The sequence below is a fragment of the Oncorhynchus masou genome, chromosome 20 (genome assembly GCF_036934945.1).
Source record: "Oncorhynchus masou masou isolate Uvic2021 chromosome 20, UVic_Omas_1.1, whole genome shotgun sequence".
In the NCBI taxonomy this organism is placed as follows: Eukaryota; Metazoa; Chordata; class Actinopteri; order Salmoniformes; family Salmonidae; genus Oncorhynchus; species Oncorhynchus masou.
Window position 1 is genome coordinate 31,335,807 of NC_088231.1, and position 21,139 is coordinate 31,356,945.

At 45.4% G+C, this 21,139-nt stretch overlaps 1 protein-coding gene across 5 annotated transcripts; it reads left to right on the forward strand.

The window, feature by feature from the left end:
- Positions 1-1,593: 1,593 nt before the first annotated feature.
- LOC135507258 (methylsterol monooxygenase 1) lies at positions 1,594-19,926 on the forward strand. Of its 5 annotated transcripts, XR_010450631.1 has the most exons (9): positions 1,594-1,690; positions 6,166-6,317; positions 9,078-9,219; positions 10,832-10,980; positions 14,876-15,002; positions 16,967-17,121; positions 18,384-19,553; positions 19,585-19,614; positions 19,831-19,926. XR_010450631.1 is itself a non-coding variant. In XM_064926858.1 (7 exons), exons 2-7 carry the CDS (start codon positions 6,205-6,207, stop codon positions 18,562-18,564), a joined length of 867 nt encoding a protein of 288 aa, XP_064782930.1. In that variant the 5' UTR covers positions 1,594-1,690; positions 6,166-6,204; the 3' UTR covers positions 18,565-19,926. The 5 variants fall into 5 exon arrangements, 2 of the variants coding, with proteins under 2 accessions (XP_064782930.1, XP_064782931.1); XR_010450630.1 differs by having other exon boundaries at positions 18,384-19,614; XR_010450629.1 differs by having other exon boundaries at positions 19,585-19,926.
- The last annotated feature ends 1,213 nt before the right edge of the window (positions 19,927-21,139 follow it).

The window sequence follows — 21,139 nt, forward strand, 5'->3', positions numbered from 1 at the left end:
ATTTTGATTTGAGGTGAAATTGTGTCACTTCTCTTGCATTCATTGCGCGCAGAGTCAGGGTATATGCAACAGTTTGGGCACCCTGGCTCATTGCGAACAAATTTGACTTAATGATGACATAACATTAAAGGTTGTGCAAAGTAGCAGGAATATTTAGACTTATGGATGCCACCCGTTGGATAAAATACCGAACGGTTCCGTATTTCACTGAAATAATAAACGTTTTGTTTTCGAAATGATAGTTTCCGGATTAGACCATATTAATGACCAAAGGTTCATATTTCTGTGTGTTGTGCTTTTACTAAGTCTATGATTTGATAGAGCAGTCTGACTGAGCATTGGTAAACAGCAGCAGGCTCGTAAACATTCATACAAACAGCACTTTCCTGTGTTTTGCCAGCAGCCTTATGACTTGAAGCCTATCAGCCTAATGGCTGGCGTAACCGATGTGAAATGGCTAGCTAGTTAGCGGGCGCTAATAGCGTTTCAAACGTCACTCGCTCTGAGCCTTCTAGTAGTTGTTTCCCTTGTTCTGCATGGGTAACGCTGCTTCGAGGGTGGCTGTTGTCGTTGTGTTGCTGGTTCGAGCCCAGGGAGGAGCGAGGAGAGGGACGGAAGCTATACTGTTACACTGGCAATACTAAAGTGCCTATAAGAACATTCAATAGTCAAAGGTTAATGAAATACAAATGGTATAGAGGGAAATAGTCCTATAATAACTACAACCTAAAACTTCTTACCTGGGAATATTGAAGACTCGTGTTAAAAGGAACCACCAGCTTTCATATGTTCTCATACTCTGAACAAGGAACTGAAACGTTAGCTTTCTGACATGGCACATATTGCACTTTTACTTTCTTCTCCAACACTGTTTTTGCATTATTTAAACCAGATTGAACATGTTTCATTATTTATTTGAGGCTGAATGGATTTTTATTGATGTAGTATATTAAGTTAAAATAAGTGTTCATTCAGTATTGTTGTAATTGTCATTATTACAATTTTTTTTTTTTACAAAATCGTCCGATTAATCGGTTTTCGTCTTTTTTTGGTCCCCCAATAATCGTATCATATCGTTATAGGCGTTGAAAAATCATAATTGGTCTACCTCTAGTCACTATTCAACAGTTTGATTAGTTCAGATGTATTACTGCTGGGTTAGAACCAATATGTACTGCGTCAGGTTGGTTACTGCTGGGTTAGACCCAATATGTGCTGCGTCAGGTTGGTTACTGCTGGGTTAGACCCAATATGTGCTGCGTCAGGTTGGTTACTGCTGGGTTAGAACCAACATGTGCTCCATAATGGGTCTGGTCCAATATGGATCTCCCCTGCTCTCCCTGGAGGGGGAGAGAGAGACCAATGGACACCTCTGTTACTCTTTGTAAAGTTTGCTGGTTACAGAACACACACGCTCATACACCCACACCCACCACCCCATCCTCTCTCCTCCTACTGTCTGTATAACTCTCTGACGTTATGAAAGCCCTACTGCTCGCTGATTGGTCGTTGCTTTAGGAACTCCGCGTCTCACTATCATCACTCCATTCCCGGGGCCAATCAGAGCGCCCGCTCGGCCCCCTGACGTCAGTCTCCTCTCCCTTCGTCCAATCAGGCTGGTAGATAATACTGTACTCGTCGCCACACGGCAGCCTCTCACTCAGGTAGACGGACCCACAGCTGCACCAAGGTAATATATTAACATATTATATTCATGTTCTTAAATCTAATCAATAAAGAAACATTTGTTTTATATTCTAACGCAGAGGTAACTTTTGCGGTCTAATGCCAAATAGGGCTTAATACCGACTGTTGCGTTAGATGGGTCAGATATATGGTACTGTGCTGTAAAGCTTTATAAATGTTTAGGTGCGTTTTTATGTTGTAGTTGTTGTTCACCGGACAAATAACGAGACAAAGTAGCCAACGATCAGATAAATGCACAACGGTAAGAGAAACTCGGTGCGAAGAGAAGTCTAGGTATCTAACCGACGCAGGAATGAAACATTGCTCGCCTTCCCAAAGGGACACTGAAGTCCTCCAGCAGTATTGTTTTAGTCTATATTTAACCGAGTTGAGACAACAATACCGTTTGATTTTTATTTTAAACACTCCTGTAAAGCGGCAAGTTGAATGTTTCTAGTGTTTCTAACATCTAGTGAGGATTGTAAAAACCTTTTTAAGGACATTTTTTTTCACTCTAATAATTCGCATAACCCAGTTCGTCAGACTGTTATTGGACATAAGAAGTGTTGAGTCTGTAACGGCTCGATAACATAATAATGGGTCTGGTTCAATATGGATCTCAACTCCGTGACATTGTTACGCAGTCATATTCCATACGGGTGATCACTGATATAGGCTTTCTCATTGTCAATCTGTACACAGTAATAATCACATTTCATTTGTACACATTAACCCCTTTCCCTGAATAATTGTTGTTTTCATCTTGTTTATTTCTTGTCACTTTTTGCAGTATGATATAAAATCCCTTCTCTTTATTGTTAAAAAAAATAATGAATCAAAATATATTTTATATTTGAGATTCTTCAAAGTAGTCACCCTTTGCCTTGATGACAGCGTTGAACACTCTTGGCATTCTCCCAACCAGCTTCATGAGGTAGTCACCTGGAATGCGTTTCAATTAACAGGTGTGCCTTGTTAAAAGTTAATTTGTGGTATTTCTTTCATTCTTAATGCTTTTGAGCCAATCAGTTGTGTTGTGACAAGGTAGGAGTGGCATACAGAAGATAGTCTTTTAGCCAAATAGGGCTAAGTCCTTATTATGGCAAGAACAGCTCACATAAGCAAAGATAAATGACAATCCATAATTTCTTTAAGACATGAAGGTCAGTCAATACAGAACATTTCAAGGACTAAAAGTTTCTTCAAGTGCTATGATGAAACTGTCTCTCATGAGGACCACCACAGGAAAGGAAGACCCAGAGTTACCTCTGCTGCAGAGGATACGTTAATTAGAGTTACCAGTCTCAGATTGCAGCCCAAATAAATGCTTCACAGAGTTCAAGTAACAGACACATCTCAACGTCAACTGTTCAGAGTAGACTGTGAACCAGGCCTTCATGGTTGAATTGCTGCAAAGAAACCACTACTAAAGGACACCAATAAGAAGAAGAGAATTGCTTTGGCCAAGAAACACAAGCAGTGGACAATAGACCAGTGGAAGTCTGTCCTTTGGTCTGATGAGTCCAAATTGGAGATTTTTGGTTCCAACCGCCATGTCTTTGTGAGATGCAGATAAGGTGAACGGATGATCTCTGCCTGTGTAGTTCCCACCGTGAAGCATGGAGGAGGAGGATTTATGGTGTGGGGGTACTTTGCTGGTGACACTGTCTGTGATTTATTTAGAATTCAAGGCACACTTAACCAGCATGAATACCACAGCATTCTGCAGTGATACGCCATCCCATCTGGTTTGCGCTTAGTGGGACTATCATTTGTTTTTCAACAGGACAATGACCCAACACACCTCCAGGCTGTGAAAGGTCTATATGACAAAGAAGGAGAGAGATGGAGTGCTGCATCAGACGACCTGGCCTCTACAATCACCCAACCTCAACCCAAATGAGTTGGACCGCAGAGTGAAGGAAAAGAAGCCAACAATTGCTCAGCATATGTGGGAACTCCTTCAAGACGGTTGGAAAAGCATTCTAGCTGTCATCAAGGCAAAGGGTGGTTACTTTGAAGAATCTCAAATATAAAATATATTTACTACATGATTCCATATGTGTTCATAGTGCTGATGTTTTCACTATTATTTTACAATGTAAAAAATAGTAAAAACAAAGAAAAACCCTTGAATGAGTAGGTGTGTCTAAACTTTTGACTGGAACTATATGTCCTGGTTAGTCCAGAGGTTTTCCCTGTATATTTCTGTATATATGTCCTGGTTAGTCCAGAGGTTTTCCCTGTATATTTCTGTATATATGTCCTGGTCCAGAGGTTTTCCCTGTATATTTCTGTATATATGTCCTGGTTGGTCCAGAGGTTTTCCCTGTATATTTCTGTATATATGTCCTGGTTGGTCCAGTGGTTTTCCCTGTATATTTCTGTATATATGTCCTGGTTAGTCCAGAGGTTTTCCCTGTATATTTCTGTATATATGCCCAGGTTAGTCCAGAGGTTTTCCCTGTATATTTCTGTATATATGTCCTGGTTAGTCCAGAGGTTTTCCCTGTATATTTCTGTATATATGTCCTGGTTGGTCCAGAGGTTTTCCCTGTATATTTCTGTATATATGTCCTGGTTGGTCCAGTGGTTTTCCCTGTATATTTCTGTATATATGTCCTGGTTAGTCCAGAGGTTTTCCCTGTATATTTCTGTATATATGCCCAGGTTAGTCCAGAGGTTTTCCCTGTATATTTCTGTATATATGTCCTGGTTAGTCCAGAGGTTTTCCCTGTATATTTCTGTATATATGCCCTGGTTAGTCTAGAGGTTTTCCCTGTATATTTCTGTATATATGTCCTGGTTAGTCCAGAGGTTTTCCCTGTATATTTCTGTATATATGTCCTGGTCCAGAGGTTTTCCCTGTATATTTCTGTATATATGTCCTGGTTAGTCCAGAGGTTTTCCCTGTATATTTCTGTATATATGCCCTGGTTAGTCTAGAGGTTTTCCCTGTATATTTCTGTATATATGTCCTGGTTAGTCCAGAGGTTTTCCCTGTATATTTCTGTATATATGTCCTGGTCCAGAGGTTTTCCCTCTATATTTCTGTATATATGTCCTGGTCCAGAGGTTTTCCCTGTATATTTCTGTATATATGTCCTGGTCCAGAGGTTTTCCCTGTATATTTCTGTATATATGTCCTGGTTAGTCCAGAGGTTTTCCCTGTATATTTCTGTATATATGTCCTGGTTAGTCCAGAGGTTTTCCCTGTATATTTCTGTATATATGTCCTGGTTAGTCCAGAGGTTTTCCCTGTATATTTCTGTATATATGTCCTGGTTAGTCCAGAGGTTTTCCCTGTATATTTCTGTATATATGTCCTGGTCCAGAGGTTTTCCCTGTATATTTCTGTATATATGTCCTGGTCCAGAGGTTTTCCCTGTATATTTCTGTATATATGTCCTGGTTAGTCCAGAGGTTTTCCCTGTATATTCCTGTATATATGTCCTGGTCCAGAGGTTTTCCCTGTATATTTCTGTATATATGTCCTGGTTAGTCCAGAGGTTTTCCCTGTATATTTCTGTATATATGTCCTGGTCTAGAGGTTTTCCCTGTATATTTCTGTATATATGTCCTGGTCTAGAGGTTTTCCCTGTATATTTCTGTATATATGTCCTGGTCTAGAGGTTTTCCCTGTATATTTCTGTATATATGTCCTGGTCTAGAGGTTTTCCCTGTATATTTCTGTATATATGTCCTGGTTAGTCCAGAGGTTTTCCCTGTATATTTCTGTATATATGTCCTGGTCCAGAGGTTTTCCCTGTATATTTCTGTATATATGTCCTGGTCCAGAGGTTTTCCCTGTATATTTCTGTATATATGTCCTGGTCCAGAGGTTTTCCCTGTATATTTCTGTATATATGTCCTGGTCCAGAGGTTTTCCCTGTATATTTCTGTATATATGTCCTGGTCCAGAGGTTTTCCCTCTATATTTCAATCCAGGTCTTTTTCCATCTTATTTATTTTGTGCAGCTTTTATTTCTAATTATTTAAAAACAAACAATATGGTAGTTATTTTATTAATGGCTATGTCCATGGCTATGCAGTGTGTGTGTGTGGCTATGTCCATGGCTATGCAGTGTGTGTGTGTGGCTATGTCCATAGCTATGCAGTGTGTGTGTGGCTATGTCCATGGCTATGCAGTGTGTGTGTGTGTGGCTATGTCCATGGCTATATAGTGTGTGTGTGGCCATGTCCATGGCTATGCAGTGTGTGTGTGGCTATATCCATCGCTATGCAGTGTGTGTGTGGCTATGTCCATGGCTATATAGTGTGTGTGTGGCCATGTCCATGGCTATGCAGTGTGTGTGTGTGGCTATGTCCATGGCTATGCAGTGTGTGTGTGCACACGTGCTGTTGTCTAGTCTCGTTATTAATGTATAAAACGTAATTGTGTTTGCCCAGGCCTCTTCCTGGTCAGAGCCAATGAATATTAATGTGTGTGTTTGTGTATGTGTGTGTGCGTGTTCTCAGTGTTGTCTCCTCCCAGCCCACCCCCACCAGCCAATCAGAATGGAGGTGAACAGTACGGCCACCATCTTGTCCTCTGCCTTCCTGGCCGTGGAATATGTTGATGCTGTTTTACCTGACAACCCTCTTCAGCCTTCACTACAATACGCCTGGGGGTATTATTGCTTTACTATTACTATACCTGTACTATACTACTATACTGCTACTATGCTATACTACTACTACTACTACTACTAGTACTACTACTACTGTACTGCTGCTAAACTTCTATACTACTATTACTATACCACTACTATACTACTATACTGCTACTATGCTATACTACTACTACTACTACTACTGTACTGCTGCTTAACTTCTATACTACTATTACTATACCACTACTATACTACTATACTGCTACTATGCTATACTACTACTACTACTACTACACTGCTGCTAAACCTCTATACTACTATTACTATACCACTACTATACTACTATACTGCTACTATGCTATACTACTACTACTACTACTGTACTGCTGCTAAACTTCTATACTACTATTACTACTACTACTACTGTACTGCTGCTAAACTTCTATACTACTATACTATTAGTGTACTATTGCTTTAGTACTACTAATATACTACTACTACTAAACTACTGTACTACTATAACACTACAATACTATTACTACTAATATACTACTACTACTACTAATACACTCCTATACTACTACTACTAAACTACTGTACTACTATAACACCACTATACTATTACTACTAATATACTACTACTACTACTGCTACTACCAATACACTCCTATACTACTACTACTAAACTACTGTACTACTATAACACTACTATACTATTACTACTAATATACTACTACTACTACTACTACTACTAATACACTCCTATACTACTACTACTGTACTACTATAACACTACTATACTATTACTACTAATATACTACTACTACTACTGCTACTACTAATACACTCCTATACTACTACGATGCGGCGACTAGAATACTACGACTACTACTATACTATTACTTCCACTACAATGCTGCTATACAGCTATAATACTACTACTAATATAATACTACTACCACTACACTGCTGCTATACAGCTACGCCTATAATACTACTACTAATATAATACTACTACCACTATACTGCTGCTATACAGCTACACCTATAATACTACTACTAATATAATACTACTACCACTATACTGCTGCTATACAGCTATAATACTACTACTAATATAATACTACTACCACTATACTGCTGCTATACAGCTATAATACTACTAATATAATACTACTACCACTATACTGCTGCTATACAGCTACACCTATAATACTACTACTAATATAATACTACTACCACTATACTGCTGCAATACACCTATAATACTACTACCACTATACTGCTGCTATACAGCTATAATTCTACTGCCACTACACTGCTGCTATACAGCTACACCTATAATACTAGTACTAATATAATACTACTACCACTATACTGCTGCTATACAGCTACACCTATAATACTACTACTAATATAATACTACTACCACTATACTGCTGCTATACAGCTACACCTATAATACTACTACTAATATAATACTACTACCACTATACTGCTGCTATACAGCTACACCTATAATACTACTACTAATATAATACTACTACCACTATACTGCTGCTATACAGCTACACCTATAATACTACTACCACTATACTGCTGCTATACAGCTACACCTATAATACTACTACTAATATAATACTACTACATTTACATTTACATTTAAGTCATTTAGCAGACGCTCTTATCCAGAGCGACTTACAAATTGGTGAATTCACCTTCTGACATCCACCACCATACTGCTGCTATACAGCTATAATACTACTACTAATATAATACTACTACCACTACACTGCTGCTATACAGCTACACCTATAATACTACTACTAATATAATACTACTACTCCTACTACACTACTACAGTTTTACCTGACAACCCTCTGCAGCCTTCACCACAGCACGCCTGGGGGTAATACTACTATAATGACTGACTGGCTGATTGAATGACTGGTTGACGAGCTGACTACACAACGTTCCAGGCAGACGAGCTGACTACACAACGTTCCAGGCAGTGACTGGTTGACGAGCTGACTACACAACGTTCCAGGCAGTGACTGGTTGACGAGCTGACTACACAACGTTCCAGGCAGACGAGCTGACTACACAACGTTCCAGGCAGTGACTGGTTGACGAGCTGACTACACAACGTTCCAGGCAGTGACTGGTTGACGAGCTGACTACACAACGTTCCAGGCAGTGACTGGTTGACGAGCTGACTACACAACGTTCCAGGCAGTGACTGGTTGACGAGCTGACTACACAACGTTCCAGGCAGTGACTGGTTGACGAGCTGACTACACAACGTTCCAGGCAGTGACTGGTTGACGAGCTGACTACACAACGTTCCAGGCAGTGACTGGTTGACGAGCTGACTACACAACGTTCCAGGCAGTGACTGGTTGACGAGCTGACTACACAACGTTCCAGGCAGTGACTGGTTGACGAGCTGACTACACAACGTTCCAGGCAGTGACTGGTTGACGAGCTGACTACACAACGTTCCAGGCAGTGACTGGTTGACGAGCTGACTACACAACGTTCCAGGCAGACGAGCTGACTACACAACGTTCCAGGCAGACGAGCTGACTACACAACGTTCCAGGCAGTGACTGGTTGACGAGCTGACTACACAACGTTCCAAGCAGACGAGCTGACTACACAACGTTCCAGGCAGTGACTGGTTGACGAGCTGACTACACAACGTTTCAGGCAGACAGATGGACATGTTCTTAGACTCTTTGATTCATTGATTGATGTCTGTTGATCTCTGTCCACCAGGTATGTGAATGAGAACTACACTAAATTCCAGATCGCCACCTGGGGTTCTCTCATCGTCCACGAGGCCATCTACTTCCTGTTTTGTCTACCTGGTTTCCTGTTTCAGTTCCTTCCCTTCATGCAGAAGTACAAGATCCAACAGGTAGATCCAACAGGGTGTTAGATCCAACAGGGTGTGGAGGGTGTTAGATCCAACAGGTTGTGGAGGGTGTTAGATCCAACAGGTAGATCCAACAGGGTGTTAGATCCAACAGGGTGTGGAGGGTGTTAGATCCAACAGGTAGATCCAACAGGGTGTTAGATCCAACAGGTAGGGGAGGGTGTTAGATCCAACAGGTAGGGGAGGGTGTTAGATCCAACAGGTAGGGGAGGGTGTTAGATCCAAAGGTAGGGGAGGGTGTTAGATCCAACAGGTTGTGGAGGGTGTTAGATCCAACAGGTTGTGGAGGGTGTTAGATCCAACAGGTTGTGGAGGGTGTTAGATCCAAAAGGTAGGGAAGGGTGTTAGATCCAACAGGTTGTGGAGGGTGTTAGATCCAACAGGTTGTGGAGGGTGTTAGATCCAACAGGTAGATCCAACAGGGTGTTAGATCCAACAGGTTGTGGAGGGAGTTAGATCCAAAAGGTAGGGGAGGGTGTTAGATCCAACAGGTTGTGGAGGGTGTTAGATCCAACAGGTTGTGGAGGGTGTTAGATACAACAGATAGGGGAGGGTGTTAGATCCAACAGGTGGGGGGAGTGTTAGATCCAACAGGTAGGGAGGGTGTTAGATCCAACTGGTATGGGAGGGTGTTAGATCCAACTGGTATGGGAGGGTGTTAGATCCAACTGGTATGGGAGGGTGTTAGATCCAACTGGTATGGGAGGGTGTTAGATCCAACTGGTATGGGAGGGTGTTAGATCCAACGGGTAGGGAGGGTGTTAGATCCAACGGGTAGGGAGGGTGTTAGATCCAAAAGGTAGGGAGGGTGTTAGATCTAATGGGTAGGGAGGGTGTTAGATCTAATGGGTAGGGAGGGTGTTAGATCCAATGGGTAGGGAGGGTGTTAGATCCAACAGGTAGGGGAGGGTGTTAGATCCAATGGGTAGGGAGGGTGTTAGATCCAACGGGTAGGGAGGGTGTTAGATCCAACAGGTAGGGGAGGGTGTTAGATCCAATGGGTAGGGAGGGTGTTAGATCCAATGGGTAGGGAGGGTGTTAGATCCAACGGGTAGGGAGGGTGTTAGATCCAACGGGTAGGGAGGGTGTTAGATCCAACAGGAAGTGAGGGTGTTAGATCCAACAGGAAGGGAGGGTGTTAGATCCAACAGGAAGGGAGGGTGTTAGATCCAACAGGAAGGGAGGGTGTTAGATCCAACGGATAGGGAGGGTGTTAGATACAACGGATAGGGAGGGTGTTAGATACAACGGATAGGGAGGGTGTTAGATACAACGGATAGGGAGGGTGTTAGATACAACGGATAGGGAGGGTGTTAGATACAACGGATAGGGAGGGTGTTAGATACAACGGATAGGGAGGGTGTTAGATACAACGGATAGGGAGGGTGTTAGATCCAACGGGTAGGGAGGGTGTTAGATCCAACGGGTAGGGAGGGTGTTAGATCCAACGGGTAGGGAGGGTGTTAGATCCAACGGGTAGGGAGGGTGTTAGATCCAATGGATAGGGAGGGTGTTAGAGTGTTAGATGAAGAAGTGGAAGTTTTAACAATGATACTCCCTCCCCTTGTGTGTGTGTGTGTGTGTGTGTGTGTAGGACAAGCCAGAGACGTGGGAGAAACAGTGGAGGTGTTTCAAGATGCTGCTGTTCAACCACTTCTGTATCCAGCTGCCCATGATCTGTGGAACGTACCACTTCACTGAGTTCTTCAGCATCCCCTACGACTGGGACAGCATGCCACGATGGTACGACCCAACACACACACACAACCTCCCCTACGACTGGGACAGCATGCCACGATGGTACGACCCAACACACACACACAACCTCCCCTACGACTGGGACAGCATGCCATGATGGTACGACCCAACACACACACACACAACCTCCCCTACGACTGGGACAGCATGCCACGATGGTACGACCCAACACACACACACACAACCTCCCCTACGACTGGGACAGCATGCCACGATGGTACGACCCAACACACACACACACAACCTCCCCTACGACTGGGACAGCCTGCCACGATGGTACGACCCAACACACACACACACAACCTCCCCTACGACTGGGACAGCCTGCCACGATGGTACGACCCAACACACACACAACCTCCCCTACGACTGGGACAGCATGCCATGATGGTACGACCCAACACACACACACACAACCTCCCCTACGACTGGGACAGCATGCCACGATGGTACGACCCAACACACACACACAACCTCCCCTACGACTGGGACAGCATGCCACGATGGTAAGACCCAACACACACACACAACCTCCCCTACGACTGGGACAGCATGCCACGATGGTACGACCCAACACACACACACACAACCTCCCCTACGACTGCGACAGCATGCCACGATGGTACGACCCAACACACACACACACAACCTCCCCTACGACTGGGACAGCCTGCCACGATGGTACGACCCAACACACACACACACAACCTCCCCTACGACTGGGACAGCCTGCCACGATGGTACGACCCAACACACACACAACCTCCCCTACGACTGGGACAGCATGCCAAGATGGTACGACCCAACACACACACACACAACCTCCCCTACGACTGGGACAGCATGCCACGATGGTACGACCCAACACACACACACACAACCTCCCCTACGACTGGGACAGCCTGCCACGATGGTACGACCCAACACACACACACACAACCTCCCCTACGACTGGGACAGCCTGCCACGATGGTACGACCCAACACACACACACACAACCTCCCCTACGACTGGGACAGCCTGCCACGATGGTACGACCCAACACACACACACACAACCTCCCCTACGACTGGGACAGCCTGCCACGATGGTACGACCCAACACACACACAATCTCCCCTACGACTGCGACAGCCTGCCACAATGGTACGACCCAACACACACACAACCTCCCCTACGACTGGGACAGCATGCCACGATGGTACGACTCAACACACACACACAACCTCTCCTACGACTGGGACAGCCTGCCACGATGGTACGACCCAACACGCACACAACCTCCCCTACGACTGGGACAGCATGCCACGATGGTATGACCCAACACACACACACACAACCTCCCCTACGACTGGGACAGCATGCCACTTTGGTACGACCCAACACACACACAACCTCCCCTACGACTGAGACAGCATGCCACTTTGGTACGACCCAACACACACACAACCTCCCCTACGACTGAGACAGCATGCCACGATGGTACGACCCAACACACACACACAACCTCCCCTACGACTGGGACAGCATGCCATGATGGTACGACCCAACACACACACACAACCTCCCCTACGACTGGGACAGCATGCCACGATGGTACGACCCAACACACACACACAACCTCCCCTACGACTGGGACAGCATGCCACGATGGTACGACCCAACACACACACAACCTCCCCTACGACTGGGACAGCATGCCATGATGGTACGACCCAACACACACACACACAACCTCCCCTACGACTGGGACAGCATGCCACGATGGTACGACCCAACACACACAAAACCTCCCCTACGACTGGGACAGCATGCCATGATGGTATGACCCAACACACACACACACAACCTCCCCTACGACTGGGACAGCATGCCATGATGGTACGACCCAACACACACACACAACCTCCCCTACGACTGGGACAGCCTGCCACGATGGTACGACCCAACACACACACACACAACCTCCCCTACGACTGAGACAGCCTGCCACGATGGTACGACCCAACACACACACACACAACCTCCCCTACGACTGGGACAGCCTGCCACGATGGTACGACCCAACACACACACAATCTCCCCTACGACTGGGACAGCCTGCCACAATGGTACGACCCAACACACACACAATCTCCCCTACGACTGGGACAGCATGCCACGATGGTACGACCCAACACACACACAGCCTCCCCTACGACTGGGACAGCATGCCACGATGGTACGACCCAACACACACACAACCTCCCCTACGACTGGGACAGCCTGCCACGATGGTACGACTCAACACACACACACAACCTCTCCTACGACTGGGACAGCCTGCCACGATGGTACGACCCAACACGCACACAACCTCCCCTACGACTGGGACAGCCTGCCACGATGGTACGACTCAACACACACACACAACCTCCCCTACGACTGGGACAGCATGCCACGATGGTATGACCCAACACACACACACACACAACCTCCCCTACGACTGGGACAGCATGCCACGATGGTATGACCCAACACACACACACACACAACCTCCCCTACGACTGAGACAGCATGCCACTTTGGTACGACCCAACACACACACAACCTCCCCTACGACTGAGACAGCATGCCACGATGGTACGACCCAACACACACACACAACCTCCCCTACGACTGGGACAGCATGCCATGATGGTACGACCCAACACGCACACAACCTCCCCTACGACTGGGACAGCCTGCCACGATGGTACGACTCAACACACACACAACCTCCCCTACGACTGGGACAGCATGCCACGATGGTATGACCCAACACACACACACACACAACCTCCCCTACGACTGGGACAGCATGCCACGATGGTATGACCCAACACACACACACACACAACCTCCCCTACGACTGAGACAGCATGCCACTTTGGTACGACCCAACACACACACAACCTCCCCTACGACTGAGACAGCATGCCACGATGGTACGACCCAACACACACACACAACCTCCCCTACGACTGGGACAGCATGCCATGATGGTACGACCCAACACACACACAACCTTCCCTACGACTGGGACAGCATGCCATGATGGTACGACCCAACACACACACAACCTCCCCTACGACTGGGACAGCATGCCACGATGGTACGACCCAACACACACACACACAACCTCCCCTACGACTGGGACAGCATGCCACGATGGTACGACCCAACACACACACACACAACCTCCCCTACGACTGGGACAGCATGCCACGATGGTACGACCCAACACACACACACAAAACCTCCCCTACGACTGGGACAGCATGCCATGATGGTATGACCCAACACACACACACACAACCTCCCCTACGACTGGGACAGCATGCCATGATGGTACGACCCAACACACACACACAAAACCTCCCCTACGACTGGGACAGCATGCCATGATGGTACGACCCAACACACACACACACAACCTCCCCTACGACTGGGACAGCATGCCATGATGGTACGACCCAACACACACACACAAAACCTCCCCTACGACTGGGACAGCATGCCATGATGGTACGACCCAACACACACACACAAAACCTCCCCTACGACTGGGACAGCATGCCATGATGGTATGACCCAACACACACAAACGCAGAGGTAGGCACACAAGTCTATCTCTCCCTCCCCAGGCCCTACCTGTTAACTCAGTGTCTAGGCTGTTCTGTCTATCTATCCCTCCCCAGGCCCTACCTGTTAGCTCAGTGTCTAGGCTGTTCTGTCTATCTCTCCCTCCCCAGGCCCTACCTGTTAGCTCAGTGTCTAGGCTGTTCTGTCTATCTCTCCCTCCCCAGGCCCTACCTGTTAACTCAGTGTCTAGGCTGTTCTGTCTACCTCTCCCTCCCCAGGCCCTACCTGTTAGCTCAGTGTCTAGGCTGTGCTGTGATAGAGGACACCTGGCACTATTTCCTCCATCGCCTGCTACATCACCGCAGTATCTACAAGCACATCCACAAAGTGCACCACGAGTTCACTGTGAGTACACACACACACACACACACACACACACACACACACACACACACACACACACACACACACACACACACACACACACACACACACACACACACACACACACACACACACACACACACACGCTAGACAGGCAGGCAAGAACACACACAGGCACGAATACACACAAATGCCAATGTGCCCTTGAGCAAGGCATTTAACCCTCATTGCTCTGGATGAGAGTGTCTGCTAACGGACTAAAATGTCAAAAAAACTTGTTATAACCCGACTTCTCTCTCTCTGTCTCTCTCTCTCTGTCTCTCTCTCTCTCTCTCTCTCTCTCTCTGTCTCTCTCTCTCTCTGTCTCTCTGTCTCTCTCTCTCTCTCTCTCTCTCTCTCTCTCTCTGTGTCTCTCTCTCTCTCTGTCTCTGTCTCTGTCTCTCTGTCTCTCTCTCTCTCTGTCTCTCTCTCTCTCTGTCTCTCTCTCTCTCTGTCTCTGTCTCTCTCTCTCTCTCTCTCTCTCTCTCTGTCTCTCTGTCTCTCTCTCTCTCTATCTCTCTGTCTCTCTCTGTCCCTGTCTCTCCCTCTCTTTCTCTCTCTTTCTCTCTCTGTCTCTCTCTCTCTCTGTCTCTCCCTCTCTTTCTCTCTCTCTCTGTCTCTCTGTCTCTGTCTCAATTCAATTCAAGCTTTATTGGCATGGGAAACATGTGTTAACATTGCCAAAGCAAGTGAGGTAGATAATATATAAATTGAAAAAAACAATAAAAATTAACAGTAAACATCACACATACAGAAGTTTCAAAACAATCAAGACATTACAAATGTTATATTATATATATACAGTGCCTTGCGAAAGTATTCGGCCCCCTTGAACTTTGCGACCTTTTCCCTCATTTCAGGCTTCAAACATAAAGATATAAAACTGTATTTTTTTTGTGAAGAATCAACAACAAGTGGGACACAATCATGAAGTGGAACGACATTTATTGGATATTTCAAACTTTTTTAACAAATCAAAAACTGAAAAATTGGTCGTGCAAAATTATTCAGCCCCTTTACTTTCAGTGCAGCAAACTCTCTCCAGAAGTTCAGTGAGGATCTCTGAATGATCCAATGTTGACCTAAATGACTAATGATGATAAATACAGATGCAGCCAAGAGGCCCATGATCACTCTGGATGAACTGCAGAGATCTACAGCTGAGGTGGGAGACTCTGTCCATAGAACAACAATCAGTCGTATATTGCACAAATCTGGCCTTTATGGAAGAGTGGCAAGAAGAAAGCCATTTCTTAAAGATATCCATAAAAAGTGTCGTTTAAAGTTTGCCACAAGCCACCTGGGAGACACACCAAACATGTGGAAGAAGGTGCTCTGGTCAGATGAAACCAAAATTGAACTTGGAATGGTTCAAAAATAAACATATCCAGGTGTTAGAATGGCCAAGTCAAAGTCCAGACCTGAATCCAATCGAGAATCTGTGGAAAGAACTGAAAACTGCTGTTCACAAATGCTCTCCATCCAACCTCACTGAGCTCGAGCTGTTTTGCAAGGAGGAATGGGAAAACATTTCAGTCTCTCGATGTGCAAAACTGATAGAGACATACCCCAAGCGACTTACAGCTGTAATCGCAAGGCACTGTATATACAGTGTTTTAACAATGTACAAATGGTAAAGGACACAAGATAAAATAAATAAGCATAAATATGGGTTGTATTTACAATGGTGTTTGTTCTTCACTGGTTGCCCTTTTCTCGTGGCAACAGGTCACAAATCTTGCTGCTCTGATGGCACACTGTGGAATTTCACCCAGTAGATATGGGAGTTTTTCAAAATTGGATTTGTTTGTAATCTGTGTAATCTGAGGGAAATATGTCTCTCTAATATGGTCATACATTGGTTAGGAAGTGCAGCTCAGTTTCCACCTCATTTTGTGGGCAGTGAGCACATAGCACATCTCCCCCCCCCCCCCTTGTGTCTGTAGGCTCCATTTGGCATGCAGGCAGAGTACGCCCACCCAGCTGAGACAGTGATCCTTGGGTCTGGGTTCTTCATCGGCATCATGGTGTTCTGTAACCACGTGACGTTGTTATGGGCCTGGGTCGCCTTCCGCCTGCTAGAGACCATCGACGTACACAGGTACACACACACACACACACACACACTACTGGAGACTATTGAGGAGGCAGAGGTGTAGTGGAGAGTAAACACCGCTAACACTCCTTTTTTTTTCTATTTGTGGAAAAATGCATATCTACTTTACTCACCACCACCAGGGATCTGCAGCTCTCCCTGCCTGTTGTTCTCTGGTCTGACCACCAGGGGTCTCCAGCTCTCCCTGCCTGTTGTTCTCTGGTCTGACCACCAGGGGTCTTCAGCTCTCCCTGCCTGTTGTTCTCTGGTCTGACCACCAGGGGTCTGCAGCTCTCCCTGCCTGTTGTTCTCTGGTCTGACCACCAGGGGTCTGCAGCTCTCCCTGCCTGTTGTTCTCTGGTCTGACACCAGGGATCTGCAGCTCTCCCTGCCTGTTGTTCTCTGGTCTGACCACCAGGGGTCTCCAGCTCTACCATGTAGTTCTCTAGTCTGGCCACCAGGGGTCTCCAAATCTACCATGTTCTCTTGTTTCTGACAACATTCCTGATTCTCTACCCTTCTCCCGAGAACCTCATACTCTCCCCCTCGTGGATTTAAAAGGACTGGACTGGTGTGAGGAGTATGGTGAAAGCTCCCTCCAGCAAAGCCTGAACCAATCCAATGCTTTTTAATGCATGAGGAGGAGTGAAGGGTAGAGAATCTGAACGCAGACACTGTGTTGTCATATGAGGAGTGTGTACGGGTGGAGTGGGGTTTAGGGGATTTTGTGTAGGTTATGTGTATACATATTACAATGTTAAATTAACATACTCTCTTCCTTTCCTCCCTCCCTCCCTCCCTCCCTCCCTCCCTCCCTCCCTCCCTCCCTCCCTCCCTCCCTCCCTCCCTCCCTCCCTCCCTCCCTCCCTCCCTCCCTCCCTCCCTCCCTCCCTCTCCCTCCCCTCTCTCTCTCTCTCTCCTCCCTCTTTCTCCTCCCTCTCTCCTCCCCTCTCCCTCTCCTCCTCTCTTCCCTCTCTCCCTCTCTCCCTCTCCTCCCCTCTCTCTCTCTCTCCTCCCTCTTTCTCCTCCCTCTCTCCTCCTCTCTTCCCTCTCTTCCTCTCTCCCTCTCTCCTCTCTCTCCCTCTCTCCCTCTCTCCCTCTCTCCCTCTCTCCCTCTCCTCCCCTCTCTCTCTCTCTCCTCCCTCTTTCTCCTCCCTCTCTCCTCCCTCTCTCCTCTCCTCCCCTCTCCTCCCCTCTCCTTCTCCTCTCTCCCTCTCCCTCTCCTCCCTCTCTCTTCTCCCTCTCCTCCCCTCTCCTCCTCTCTCCAGTGGGTATGACATCCCTCTCAACCCTCTCCACCTGATTCCGTTCTATGCCGGAGCTCGTTTCCATGACTTCCACCATATGAACTTCGTAGGGAACTACGCCTCCACCTTTACCTGGTGGGACAAGATACTGCACACTGACTCCCAGTACAACAGACACATGATGAGCAAGAAGAACCAGTAAACAGACCCTCACACAGACACACGGACACGGACGGTCACGCACACACGGACGGACGCAAATACTCACACACAGACAGACACACACACAGACACACACATGCACTTATGAATGCACGCTTAAACACACTTCATGAAGGTCAGAACTGGACTCCTGAGTGTGCAATGCCTTGTGGGAAAAGAACACACTAAAATAGAGTAGAACAGTCTTGACCAATAACATCAGCCCTTGTCTGGTCTTGACCAATAACATCAGCCCTTGTCTGGTCTTGACCAATAACATCAGCCCTTGTCTGGTCTTGACCAATAACATCCAGGGTTGGGGTCAAATGCCATTTCAATTTCAGTCAATTCAGGAAGTACACAAACATTCCAATTCTAATTCTCTTCAATACTTGTAAATGAGGGACATTTAGAATTTGAATCGGAGTTTGATTCTCTTTTTGATTCGTCTGGAATTGACCCTGATAACATCAGGCATGTTGGAGGTCTTCAGGCTGGGTTTCTGTATAAGCACTTTGTGACATCTGCTCATGCTTTATAAATACATTTGATTGATTGATTGATTGGCTGGTCTTGACCAATAGCATCAGGCCATTGTTTGGTCTTGACCAATAGCATCAGGCCATTGTTTGGTCTTGACCAATAGCATCAGGCCATTGTTTGGTCTTGACCAATAGCACCAGGCCGTTGTTTGGTCTTGACCAATAGCACCAGGCCGTTGTTTGGTCTTGACCAATAGCACCAGGCCGTTGTTTGGTCTTGACCAATAGCACCAGGCCTTGTCTGGTCTTGACCAATAGCACCAGGCCGTTGTTTGGTCTTGACCAATAGCACCAGGCCGTTGTTTGGTCTTGACCAATAGCACCAGGCCGTTGTTTGGTCTTGACCAATAGCATCAGGCCTTGTCTGGTCTTGACCAATAGCATCAGGCCGTTGTTTGGCCTTGACCAATAGCATCAGGCCTTGTCTGGTCTTGACCAATAGCATCAGGCCATTGTTTGGTCTTGACCAATAGCATCAGGCCTTGTCTGGTCTTGACCAATAGCATCAGGCCTTGTTTGGTCTTGACCAATAGCATCAGGCCATTGTTTGGTCTTGACCAATAGCATCAGGCCATTGTTTGGTCTTGACCAATAGCATCAGGCCATTGTTTGGTCTTGACCAATAGCATCAGGCCATTGTTTGGTCTTGACCAATAGCATCAGGCCGTTGTTTGGTCTTGACCAATAGCACCAGGCCGTTGTTTGGTCTTGACCAATAGCATCAGGCCGTTGTTCCTGAATAAAAACATCCTGGTGAGATGATTATTATTGATAATGTGTTTTTCTTCACTGTTCATTGTAATTAAACCATTTTTTTACGAGTTGGATTCATTGAAGCACTTTACTTCCATTTTATGGTTCTAGATCAGTTCAGTACGGTTCTAGAATATCAGTTCAGTACGGTTCTAGAATATCAGTTCAGTACGGTTCTAGAATATCAGTTCAGTACGGTTCTAGAATATCAGTTCAGTACGGTTCTAGAATATCAGTTCAGTACGGTTCTAGAATATCAGTTCAGTACGGTTCTAGAATATCAGTTCAGTACGGTTCTAGACTCTTTAGAAAAAGAGGTTCCTAAGGGAACCCTTTATAAAATCTCAAATAAAAAATGTATTTTGGTCAGTTTAACACCTTTTTGGTTACTATATGACTCCATGTGTGTTATTTCATAGTGGTGATGTCTTCACTATTATTCTACAATGTAGAAAATAGTAAACAATAAAGAAAAACCCTTGAATGAGTAGGTGTGTCCAAACTGTTGACTGGTACTGTATATACTATATACCCATTGTCTATAGTTCCATAATATAACAACTCATATATAGATACTATATACCCATTCAGTCTATAATAGACCAACTCATATATAGATACTATATACCCATTCAGTCTATAATAGACCAACTCATATATAGATACTATATACCCATCCAGTCTATAACAGACCTACTCATATATAGATACTATATACCCATTCAGTCTATAACAGACCAACTCATATATAGATACTATATACCCATTCAGTCTATAACAGACCAACTCATATATAGATACTATATACCCATTCAGTCTATAATATACCAACTCATACATAGATACTATATACCCATTCAGTCTATAACAGACCAACTCATATATAGATACTATATACCCATTCAGTCTATAGGTCTATAATAGACCAACTCATATATAGATACTATATACCCATTCAGTCTATAACAGACCAACTCATATATAGATACTATATACCCATCCAGTCTATAACAGACCTACTCATATATAGATACTATATACCCATTCAGTCTATAATAGACCAACTCATATATAGATACTATATACCCATTCAGTCTATAACAGACCAACTCATATATAGATACTATATACCCATTCAGTCTATAGGTCTATAACAGACCAACTCGTATATAGATACTATATACCCATTCAGTCTATAGGTCTATAACAGACCAACTCGTATATAGATACTATATACCCATTCAATCTATAATGGACCTTCAACTCATATACAATGGGGCA

Bases quoted from the DNA above. Each gene is read 5' to 3' on its own strand.
- LOC135507258 (XM_064926858.1), top strand. From the start codon at position 6,205: ATGGAGGTGAACAGTACGGCCACCATCTTGTCCTCTGCCTTCCTGGCC. The intron at 6,318-9,077 runs GTATTATTGCTT...TCTGTCCACCAG, and splicing joins TCACTACAATACGCCTGGGG to GTATGTGAATGAGAACTACA. The intron at 17,122-18,383 runs GTACACACACAC...TCCTCTCTCCAG, and splicing joins GAGACCATCGACGTACACAG to TGGGTATGACATCCCTCTCA.